The following is a 12,129-nucleotide window of genomic DNA, read 5'->3' as shown; positions in this document are numbered from 1 at the left end:
ATTTATGTTTAATCCATAGTCAATATATAGCATTTATACATTATCTTAACCATCAAGTATTATTTTTTAAGATTATTAATTTTTAAATTTATTTATTAATTTGATAACATTTAATTCACCAATGGTGCATAGTGCATCAAATATAAATTATTAATATATGTACAACTAGTTTTATTGCTTAAATAATACAATCACTCACATTGATTAGTACATTTACCAAAGTCAAAGTTCAAAACACAAATGCCTTGTTGCTATAATGGAAACTAAACATGCATAGCAAAATACACATATTGGAAAGAAAACACAGTAGGTTTAGTTATCGCTTCACACACCAATACTGATATAATACAATAACAATAAGAACATAAAAATACAATGGATTGTAATATCTTCTCAGTCCCATCTGCTTCTAATTTGATTAGTGTGGTTGAAATCATAGGTTAATATCAAACTTCCATCCATTCTTTTCAATATAAAGCTCTCAACTAATACATGACAACCAAACTTCTTCCACCGAACAATCCCTGCATATTCCTCTCCTTTTGTCACACTTGGTTTCTCTTCATTGCCACTGATCCACCCAAATCTTTCTTCCTCCCATTTCATTCTCTCAACAATTGCTAAACTCAACCCCACAGTGACTTCTCCTCCTGCATCACTAGAGCTCCTAAACCACATCACTTGGTCAGCCACATTCCTCTCATGCACCTCTCTTCCAGCAATTGAAACCAGTTCTTTGTGAACACTAACATCCACAGCCACAGCATTGCCTTTGTTACCATGATTTTCGCATTCGAAAATTTGTTTCCATTTGTGCACAAGTGTAATCTCATAATACATTGATGTGCGTATATGATCTTTAACAATACCTTCCTTGATAAACATGAAAGGAGAATACCATTTTCCTACAACCACAGGTGAAGAACTCTTACAGGATAATGGGAAGTTCAATTCTGGAAGGCAGGCCCCGAGAGTGGCATCAAGGCCTGGTGCTTCACTCAATTGGGCAATTCTGGATGATGAGGTAAAGACTTGCAATCCTCTTATCCTTAAGAGATTTGGAGGAAACCCGTCTTGAGCTACGGATTTGACATTGAAAGAACCCTGTTTGTGAGGATGAATCTCAAATTGCTGATATATGTCCTAGGGATTGAAAGGTTGAGGATCGACATCATGGATACAGTTGCAGCAACAAATGGTGGTCACGTCCTCTTCTTTTGAGCTCGCGAGTGCTTTCCTGCAAGTCAGTTTGAATGTATATGTAGATGTAATCAATCTAAGCATGATCAACTCCTAAAATACTAGACATATGCTGGCCTTACAGGAAACAAACTTACCAAATATAAAAATATAGTCAAACAGAAATGAAGATTATCTTAAAATAGAAACATTGCACACCCTTTATGCCACCCACGTGGTAGTATTGCATAGTACCGATTGGATGACAATGGCTGATTAAGAACAGGAATGAGTAAAACAGGATAGTAATCATATTTCCTGAAGTTGGCAGAGTCATCATCCCCCCTATAATATACTCTATACTGAAGCAACAGCTCCTTGTTTTGAGGGAAAGGCAGCTCCCTAACATTATAGTCTTTCAATTTGCACAATCCGAACCAGCAGCTCACTATTACCTCAGGTTCTTCATCTTGGATTACCAAAACACCAAAATTTGGACCTTCAGGAGGAGGCGAAAACAGCTCTGAAGCAAACTTTTTGTACATTGAGAAAGGCCTTGTCACGTACATTTCCGTTGTATAGCTTAAATTTTCTTGGTTTTATTCAAGACTGTGAAACTTTGTTCGCTTTTTTTGGGGTGGTGGGGGGGAACCAGCAGCTTCCTCAGTATAATTAATCAGTCTAGCACTGTTCATTGACTTAAAAAATTACTGCTAGGAACAGTACCAGACGCTTGCTTCTTCTTCATCCTGGGTTGGAACAAATTAGGAAAGCTATGCTTGTTCTCCCCTCCTAGCATTTTCCTTTTTTGTCATCATTTGCTGGTGCTTGACTGACGTTAAACCAAACGTACAGTTAGTGGTAAGGTGGCAAAAGATCTAACACCCAAATTTCATTTCATTTTTTTATTTCAATTTCCTTGCTAATATGAAGTTAAATATTCTAAGAGTTCTCTGCAGTAATAAGAAATTCCTTTTGCATCCTTTCTCTGTCTTTCTAGAGCTTTTGCCAATAAATGATGTCCTTTGTACAAGACAAAACAAATTTCGTTGGAAAATATAAAGAAAAAAGAGTAACTTCATTACAATTACAATCACCTAATTATATTCTCACTCGACTAATGTAAATCAAATTAAACAATCATGATCAGTGAAACTTCTTGGAGTAACAAAAAAAAATTGCAGAAACCATCATTCCCATTTGCTTCTAATCTGATGAGTATGCTTGAAATCATAGGTCAATGCCAAACTTCCATCTATTCTTCTCAACACAAACCTTTCTACCAACACATAACACCCAAATTTGTTCCACCCACCATCTCTTCCAGATTCCTCTACTCTTTTAATTCTCTCTTGTGTTTCATTCCCACTAGTCCACCCAAACCTTTCTTGTTCCCACTTCATTCTCTCAAAAATTGCCATACTTAACCCAACAGCTACTTCCCCTCCCACTTGGTTAGAGCTCCTAAACCACATCACCCCATCAAGCATTTCCCTCCCAATGTTTTGCAAAACCTCCATCCCATCAACTCTAACTACTTCTCTTTCAACTGTAACATCTACTGTCGCAACATTATCTTCATTATAGCCATTGTCACATGCATAAAATTGTTCCCATCTTTGTTCGAGTGTCATTTCATAATACATTGATCTAGCCATCTGATCTTTTGGTCTTCCATCTTTGATAAAAATGAAAGGACAATACCATTTTCCAACAACCACAGGTTCTGAACTCTTGCAAGATAATGGGACGTTGAATTCCGGTAGGCGGGCTCGGAGGGCAGTGTCAAGTCCGAGTGCTTCACCTAATCTGAAACCATGAGGAGTTGAGATGGATACTCCCCAGCCTTTTCTCCTTAAGAATTTTGGAGGGACCCCATCTGGGGCTACAGATTTGGCAACAAAGCCACCCCTACTTCGAGGACATATCTCAAATTGTTGATATATGTCATGATGATCTGCATACTGTGGCTCAATGTCGGGAAAACACTTGCAGAAACAGCAAGTGACAGCATCCTCCTCTGTTGAATTCGTAAATGCTTCACTGCACCCCAATTCGAACCCGTTATCAAATTAAAAAGAATATATTTGCATCGAGTATTTAGTTCAATGATTAGTATATAATCTCTATTCAGTTCAAAGATCAGAGTTAAAATTTCCATTCTCAAATCTAGAACAATATCCCTAATGCAAATTAGCTGATAATAAACTAATAACCGCCCCCTGGCGGCCTTATGGACTCAAGAATATATCAGCAAAACTGAGTACAATTTATGAAAATATACGTACCCTTTATGCCTTCCTCGAGGTTTCAATACATAGTACCGATTAGAGGACAACGGCTGATCAAGAACAGGAATGAATGCAACAGGTTTATGATAAACGTGTTCATGTTGTCCTGAACCGCTTGAATAGCGGAGCTCTATCTTCTTGTTTTGAGGAAAAGGCAGGCCATCTAGTTCATGGCTTTTGCACAATCCAAAACAACAAGTTGGTTCTGCTTCTTCATCTAGGATTACCAGAATACCGGAATTGGGACCCTCGGGTGGAGGTAATGCAAGAGTTGAAGGAAACTTTTTGTACATAGAAAGAGGCCTTGTTACATACATCTCTTTCTAGATTCCTAAAAGCTTATCCTTGTGCTGCACTGATAGTTTTCTGCTATGCAATCTCTTCTATGGAATCCGAATTTATAATACCATTCTTCATACCTGTTTGTAAGGGAGAAAATATAAACAAGCAGCATACAAGTAAAAGCAAGCTTTCTTTTGGCAAGAACTAGTCAAAGCAAGCTTTCCTCAAAGGATAAGGAAAAGCCCAATGGCGTCTAGTATTGGTTGGAATTAGCTGAAGGTTGACAAGTATAATCGGAGATGGGTGCTACCTTATCAACATGTTCGTAGTGGACCATACCAAGAATCAATCATAAAATAAGTGAAATATAGTTCTCTACAACAACAGAAAAACAGAAGTTTCCTTGCACAAATCTTTGGTCAAACCCATAGATAAGAATAATCAGTTACTTGCAAAGCTAAAATTGTATCAGAACATAAACACAGCAAACCCAAAGTCTTCGTTTTTTTTTCTTTGGATGGTACTATTTTTTTTTTGTTGGCTGTGGGCCGTGGGACCAGCTTAAAGCAATCTAAGTGAAAGGTTTTGCCCTCGATGGCTCCATCTACAAAGGGCCACAACTATGTACAAGGCTTGGTGCAAAAATCCTTTATCAAGACATGGGCTCGAATAACAAAGGCCAATGACAATGAGCCACAAATTCTGTGATTAGATCTTGCTCATGGCACTATTATTAGTACACAGCTAAGACATGCATTTTCTTATTTTTCACTTTCATTTGAAATACATATATTTATTGTAAATTAAATATTTTAAAAATATATATATTTATTATTGAATCAAATATTTTAAAAAGTCGGGGACGGTAAGTTAGCTACTTTTCTTTCATATACTTGATTAATCAACATAACTACATCTACATACGAAAGTATGTGAGCAACATTGACATGAAAAGAACACGGAATTGAAATTTGAAAGATTGGCCGTTTTCAGGTTCGACCTTGTCAGGGTTCAGTGGTTGAGTGCAAGATCTTCAATTTTCTTCTCGGGACTGGTCCAATTTGAATGGTGCTTTGAAAATCCACCGCCACCCTTTGAAACTCCTTCTGCTCTTTTTGATTCCTCTTTCATCCACTGTCATCCTACATGAACCTCCATTGCAGAAAGCTTCATCTCCAACCAGTGCATTATCAATAGAACGGCCAGATTTATGTGTCATAAAATCACCACCATCCCTCATGCTGCCAAATGCAGAAAAAACACCCTTCTTCACAGCAGGGACATCTCCTTTCGACTCTGATTGAAAGTCAAATTTTAAGTCAATGAAGCCTGAATCATCCCCACCAGTGAAATAACTCTCATTGAGAGAAAACACCCGCCTGTTTGCTCCACTAAAACCACCATCAACATCTAAGAGACCACCACCACCAACACTTTTTCTCATACCTCTAATATCTGCAATATCAAACTCCTTAAAAGTACTGTCTCTTCTTTCACAATCAAAACCACTATTCCTTGGTTCTGCTTCACTGAACCCACTTTTCCTTTCAGGATCCAAAAACAATCCACCATTGACACCAGAACTCCTAGCAGCTGAGATTGAGCTCCTAGCACCTGAAAAGTTCATCAAGTCACTTCCATCTTCCGATCCAAAAAATTCACCACCCCTGAAACTACAAAGAGACCTTGACCTTGACACACCCATGTAATCAACAATCCACAAATCACTTTTCTCATCAATACCACCAACACTTTTACCACAATGATTATCTTTGTCTCTCTTTTTCCTAAACAACCTTCCGATTCTCCAAAAGCCATTCTTTTTCTTGATCTCAATGCAACTACTATTGCTCCTCTTGAGCAAGAAAACTTCTTCTGATTTATTTCCATTAGTATTGCTTTTAGGCTTGGAATTTGGATTTGCAACTTGATCCTTGTTTACATTCTCTATCAAGAACGAGACACGACCAACGCTGCCTACCTCACCAGTGCATGAGGTTCGAGGGTTGGAGGAGTTTTCAGAGCAAGAGCAAGATGAAAAACGCTGCTCACCACAATCTGAGCAAACCAAGTTGAACAAACGATCCTTGAGACAATACGCACATACACCAACGGAAGATGATTGCGGATGTTTCTTACATGGGACATTTGATGAGGTGCTGTAGTCTTGCAAAAAATCAATATTATTGTTATTCACTTCCACAGCTTTGCCTCTCTCTTTCATGGCTTCTCTTCATTATGTCCTAAATGGAACTCCAAACTTGGAAAGATTGGCTTATGATCAGCTAGTGTTGCTTGGACAAGACAGAAAACACATAAATCGAAAAAGGGTATAAAGATCGAATGCTTGCTTTAATAGGTATATATGAAGACTGATCAAGGAAGCAAAGGATCAAATATGGGAAGGAAAAGGAAAAGTGAAAGTCGAAGAGAGATTGAAATATGGTAAAGTTAGAAAAGCTAAAGAACTCTTAAGATTCTCAAGTATGCAAGGTAGCTTGACACTTTAAGGTAGGTAGACAGATAATAAAAAGCATAGAGAAGGCGTTACCTTTACGTTTTTCTGTGGACAAAGAAAAACAGTGATGTAGATAGCACTAGTTCCTACATGTTTATATAATTGTGTAGGGAACAGGAAAGTGAATGCAAACTGCAAAATTGAGTAAAGTACTGAAACTAGCCCAAAGCTCAAGCTCCCATCCCCAAACTCTGCAACTGCATCTGCATGCATTCTCCACACTGCCCACAGCCACTTTGATTTTACCCTTTAGGATACATGCACTAGAGTTTCTTTCCTCTCTTTTGAGTCCCACCATCAAAAAGCCTTTTGAATCATATATGGTCCAAATCCATCAATCTGTCATGTGTTTGTCAACTTTTCCCCGGATTTTCTTCACTTTTCCTTTTTGAGTATTGACTTTTTTTCCCATGCTATATGCTAAATGACACACAAAAAACTCTCTTCTCCATTCTAATTGGCTATTCACCATATTTCCTTCTATTATTGGGCTAATGAAAGTTACCCATCACATTTTTCCAAACAAACAAAGAAGAAAAAATTAAATCCAGAACAAGCTATAGTGAAGCATGCATATAATTAACTGGACCACTTTCTTTTGCAACTGTGCCATGGTTCATGACACCCATCTCATATTCATATGTTCTTTTCATCTAGATCTTGAGCACGTGTTCCACCGACAGATCCATTTTTGGATGGTCCCCGTTCATGGAGGATTGAAGGCCTAACTTCTTTGTCATTTTATTCCTAGAATTTTCTCCTGGAGATTTACTGTTCGATATGCTAGCCTACAATCTTGGGCATGAGAAGCATGAAACCAATTTCAGGACATGCCCCATGCAACCAAAGCCTCAAAGTCCTAAAACAAACTAGGATTAATGTTAAATGTCACATTTCACATTTGTTATTGCCTTATTGGTACAAGCATCAGCATGTCTCCATGGTAAGACATAATGGGAGAGGGAGGCATGCTCTCAACGCATGCTAGATCCACATGCATCATTGACACAAATAAACAATAATTATTTCTAAGTAAAGTTTGGTTCTAACCTTATTTATTTATTTATTGTATTTAGAGATGGCAATAATCATGATGTTCCAATTGTTCTTTGTTCACTAATAATTTTGTAATCTTGTAATTGATGCAATCTAAAAGGTTTTTTGGGGATTGTAAAGGTAAAAAGCTTTGCCCTTGTAAACCATTACATTTGCCTCTTAAGTCTCCTTCAAACGATTTAAAATGGTTTCTTCTTTTTTTTTTTTAATTTGAAAATTTTAGGAAAAACCCAAAAAAGTAATAATTGTTGTCATATGGTCTGCATTGCCTTTTTGCTTTTTTATGTCTGCCTTTGTTTTGGTGGAAGCCAGCCATGGTTGAAGGTAACCTTCCACTTGGATGTCTCACATGGAAAATGACAGTAGTAGCTTTTATGGGAATTTCAAATAATCCCCAAAAGGATTTCTGAGGGAAACATTTGGGCATGTATAATTTCAATTATTGAAACTCTGTTCTTTTAGAAATGTTTATTAACAGCGGAAAAATGAGAATCAAAAGGGAAAAAAAAGAAAGATGAAAATGTAAAAGTGGGTGACATTTATTTGATCTAATATTATATATATCCCAGGAAAACACAAAAAATAATTATCTTTAACATTTATTTTATTTACGAGCTTTGTTCTTATGTCCATTTAAATATGGTATCGGATAATATCAGCATTAACAAAATGATTTTAGAATTACTTAATTTTCTTTTGGTATTATAAAATGGACATAATAGTTTAATTTTTTTTTGAAATATGTAAAAAAAAATTATATAAATTTTTATTTTCTTATTACATGAAATTAAATTCTTACACTTTTGTTTTATATTAAATAAACTTTTATAACTAATAGTTGATAGAGTATTATTAATTAAAACATTACTTATTATTTTTATGCGACGTTGACGTGCATTGTGAAATATCTCATAATCATATTATCATCCACTATGATATATTAATTTGCCACGTTAGCACCATGTGATATAAAAATGACTATTGATATTTTAATTAATTATTGTTCTTTAACAGTTAATTAAGATTTTATTAATTCAAAATAAAAAATATAAAAACTTAATTTAACATAATAAAAGATAAAAATTTATTTAAATTTTCTTACTTTATAATGTAGCCCAGCCCAAATTCAGCCCATTACAAAAGCCCCAAAAGCCCCCCTATCCTCTCCCGCTCCGAATAACACGGCTCACCGCAACTACAAACGAGACTGTGTGAGGGAGCCATGAATAACACTCTTCTCAAAATCCAACGCCCACCTTTACATTTTCGAATTTCCCAAACTACCCTTTCCCGCCTCCCTCCCACCGTTCACCTCTTTCCCAAATTACCCTTCCAATCATCTTCACTTTTCTCCTCTAGGAATGCCCGATGCTTCAAAATTTCAAGCCTTTCCAAAATCGAACCATCGGTTTATTGCGACGATGAAGAAGAAACAGAAGGACCCAGAAAGGGGTCGGTGGAATTTGAAGACTTGGCACCAAACGGTGACGTTTTCAGGAAGACGCTGAGATTGGTTGAGTGTTCCATGTTTGCTGCTGTCACTGGACTTGTCTACTTCTTGAGCAATTCCCTTTCAATTGAGGTTCTTTCTTTTGGTTATCTATGTCAAATTGCGAATTGCAAAAATGGTTCTTTTTTTATATTTATTTTTCAGTTTTTTCGTCAATGTTTTAGAGTGTTTGAATTGCTATATTTTGAGCACTGTTATCATTCCTCCTCTAATTAGCTTTAAAGGTTACTTTTGTCCCAAGGCAACAATAAATAATTAGAATTTTGAGATTTCAAAGAAGATATTTCAAGTTTAAATTTAAAGCTTGCAATGGGTATGAGATAGGAAAAGAATATACCTTATTGTATAGTTTAAGGTCTGATTATATTTTATATGTTAACAAAAATTGGTTTTCAGTGTTTTTTAAGCTTTGAGCTTTATAATGTTTATATTTGTTTTGAGAGGACGCAAAAGAAACGGAATACAAAATTTGTGATGCATCATATTCATAGCTCTTGGCTTGAAGTTGCTTTACTTGGTATCACTTATGTTTACTTTTAATTTCTTCATTTCTTTCAGATGGGTCAATGTTAGAAAGTAAAAACTCATGGCAGCACTATTAAATCTATGTATTTGGCTTTTGGTAACAGTTGTTAATATATACCATGCCATGTCTATTGCTATATAAGTTTCTAACTAGAATTCTGTTCTGCTGCAGAACTACTTTGGATGTTTCTTTTCGTTGCCAATAGTGATCTCCTCTATAAGATGGGGTGTTGCATGTGGGAGGAAACAATTGGTTTGTAACTGTTGAGTAGGCTTTATTATGTGAATATTATTAGAAAGTTAAGTTCTTAGTTGTCTAATTATTGAGATGGTCTTTCATCTTGGCAGGTAGCGACGGTTATGTTATTATTTGTGTTGTCTGGCCCTGTGAAAGCCCTAAACTATCTGGTGAGCTGAATATAATCTGATCTGAAACTATTTTGCTTGATCTAAGTTATGAATTAAGCCACTAAAATATTGCCAGTCTACACCTTAAATTCTACAGTTAGGATTTTATCTGCTCTCAACTTCTTTTTCAGCTATCTAATGAATAAAGCACATTTGTTTTTCTTGTGCTTGCTCTTTGAGCTTACGAGTTGTGATAATTTCACTTTAAGTACACAAGCCAGACGTGCTTTTTGCCATATTTCAGTCATGTTAAGTATACATCTCATTTGCAGCTTTTAATTGAATTGACCAATAAGTAAAATAAATTTATGAAAGCATTTTGGAATTTTAAATGGTTCGGAATTAATATCTAATTAGAGTTTAGTCAAGTATGGTACCCCTCTGCTACTCTCTAATTCCAATATTTATTCTTTTTCCACGGGTGGAGATGGAGTATATTGGTGATGTGTTCTTTTTTTTTTTTTTGGCCAAAGTTGCAATTTGGTGGTGGTAGTGGAATTTTACAGCCTGTAAGTGGAATGGTGAATAGTTGGCTTAACTTTTCCAATATTTTGCCCTTGCAGCTTACACATGGAATACTTGGTTTCACAATGGGTGCTTTATGGAGGTATTCTAGTGCTTGCCCTTATATATGTTCATTTCTGCTTTTCACATAATGAACATATTTGAATGACATTTGATGTGGTTTTACTGTATGTGTTATAAATGCCCTTTTTTATTTAATGAAATATATTAAAAGAGAAAAAGATTTCCAGATTCTCATGCATTTAAATCAATTAATAACTGGTTTCTTCGTCTATCTGGTTTTATGTCTTCTCAGGTTGGGAGCTAATTGGAGTGTCTCGATTTTCTTGTGCACAATTGTATTGTCTTCTCCCTTATGCACATTCTTTCTCGTTAGAAGCACGTATGCTGAACTGCCATGGTTGACAATCTTTTAAAATTGCAGGCTCGATCAATGGGTGCCATGGGCTATGTCTTTACAACCTCTTTCCTAATAAGAGAAAACATACTGGCTTTGGTAGTTATTTATCCCTTTTTATTCTAACCTTTATACTTACTTCAGTACCAGAAATTCACTTGCATTGTTTTTCCATATGCTTGCAGATCACAATAAACATTCATGCTTCTCTGTCGTACATTTTTGCTGCCATTGGCATCAATGTGGTTCCATCAATGAACTTCATATATTCCTTATTTGGGATTTTGGTACATTTGACCTGCCTCTATACCCTGTTAATTTTCTTTTCTGTTGGGTGCTTGAAGACTTACTGTTATTATGCTAATTCAACAGGTTTTACTCAATAGTGCCTCCTTTGTGTTCTTGCTGCACCTCTTATATTCAGTGTTCCTTACCAGAATGGGGATGAAGGCTTCATTGAGATTGCCAGGATGGTTGGAGAAGGCTATATAATGGTAACTTAAGCAGCCCGCTGTCTCTAATTTATGTAAATTACTTGTTTTTTTAAATCTGACAGCCTTTTTCCTGCCTTCATTTTAAGTTATTCTGCTAATTCAACAGGTTTTGCTGAATATTGCCTCCTCCGTGTTCCTGCTACACCCCTTGTAGTCAGTGGTACCACCAAGTGGGCATGAAAACTTCATTGACATTGCCTAGATGGTTGGGGAAGGTCATATATTGAATGGTAACTTAAGCAACCTGCTGCTTGTAATTTATGTAAATTACATTTTTTTCATCCTCATAACATTCATCAGTTATAGTTAGGAGATGACATTATTATTTAATTGGTATATCTTCATAGTGATTTGATCTTCTTGCGAAATAGTGAATGGAATTGTCATTTTCTTTAGCTGTGGTTTTTCTTGTTTACTTTGAGCCTAACCTCTTATGAGTGACAAGTGCAAAATTCTTTTCCTTCAAGTAAAACGTTTGTCTCCTCTAGTACACTAGGTAGTCTTCAAAGTGGAAGGAAAAGCTGGACAATAGGTCCAGAATCAGAATCAGAAGATGAAGTGTAATAAATAGAAGAAGATGAGGGAAAGTTAAGAGTTGGCATTGGCCACTTGCAAAAAGCATAAACCTGTTTGATAAAAACTTTGATGGAACTTGTTCTGGGGAATGACTCTAAATAGATCCCTTCCAAGAATGAATTCTGAAACTTTACTCAGTACTGGAATACATCTTGAATTATATTTGTTGTTTTCTCATTTGGATTTTTCCTGCTTAGGCTTCTTGATTGACAAATGTTTTTCTTTTCTCCCGTTGTCCTTTCTACCTCTTTTGTCCATAGCATTTTATTTTCATACAATGCATGTTCAACCATTTTTGGTGGGTCTGAATAATTATTAATACTAGCTTTCAACCCAAGTTGGTGAACAGGGCAGATGGCTAGTTCTAG

At 36.0% G+C, this 12,129-nt stretch overlaps 3 protein-coding genes and 1 pseudogene across 3 annotated transcripts; 1 reads left to right on the top strand and 3 right to left on the bottom strand.

Moving 5' to 3' along the window:
• Positions 1-288: 288 nt before the first annotated feature.
• On the bottom strand, positions 289-2,068 carry LOC18610106 (uncharacterized). Its single transcript, XM_088803587.1, has 3 exons — positions 1,390-2,068; positions 1,207-1,237; positions 289-1,143 (listed from the first exon to the last, which is right to left on the bottom strand). The coding sequence occupies exons 1-3, from the start codon at positions 1,746-1,748 to the stop codon at positions 394-396; spliced, it is 1,140 nt and encodes a 379-aa protein (XP_088659713.1). The 5' UTR covers positions 1,749-2,068; the 3' UTR covers positions 289-393.
• Positions 2,069-2,172: 104 nt separating this feature from the next.
• On the bottom strand, positions 2,173-4,181 carry LOC18610105 (uncharacterized). The gene is made up of 2 exons (XM_007045590.3): positions 3,468-4,181; positions 2,173-3,222 (listed from the first exon to the last, which is right to left on the bottom strand). The coding sequence occupies exons 1-2, from the start codon at positions 3,785-3,787 to the stop codon at positions 2,370-2,372; spliced, it is 1,173 nt and encodes a 390-aa protein (XP_007045652.3). The 5' UTR covers positions 3,788-4,181; the 3' UTR covers positions 2,173-2,369.
• A 432-nt stretch (positions 4,182-4,613) lies between these two features.
• Positions 4,614-6,529, bottom strand: LOC18610104 (uncharacterized; annotated as a pseudogene).
• A 1,977-nt stretch (positions 6,530-8,506) lies between these two features.
• Positions 8,507-11,580, top strand: LOC18610103 (uncharacterized). The gene is made up of 9 exons (XM_007045587.3): positions 8,507-8,908; positions 9,534-9,614; positions 9,710-9,769; positions 10,333-10,376; positions 10,590-10,632; positions 10,719-10,790; positions 10,877-10,978; positions 11,064-11,185; positions 11,292-11,580. The coding sequence occupies exons 1-8, from the start codon at positions 8,549-8,551 to the stop codon at positions 11,181-11,183; spliced, it is 882 nt and encodes a 293-aa protein (XP_007045649.3). The 5' UTR covers positions 8,507-8,548; the 3' UTR covers positions 11,184-11,185; positions 11,292-11,580.
• Positions 11,581-12,129: the final 549 nt, after the last annotated feature.

Source organism: Theobroma cacao, chromosome 2 (genome assembly GCF_053813885.1).
Source record: "Theobroma cacao isolate CCN51 chromosome 2, ASM5381388v1, whole genome shotgun sequence".
NCBI lineage: Eukaryota > Viridiplantae > Streptophyta > Magnoliopsida > Malvales > Malvaceae > Theobroma > Theobroma cacao.
The sequence above is the reverse complement of the archived record's forward strand: the minus strand, read 5'-3'. Positions and strand labels throughout refer to the sequence as shown.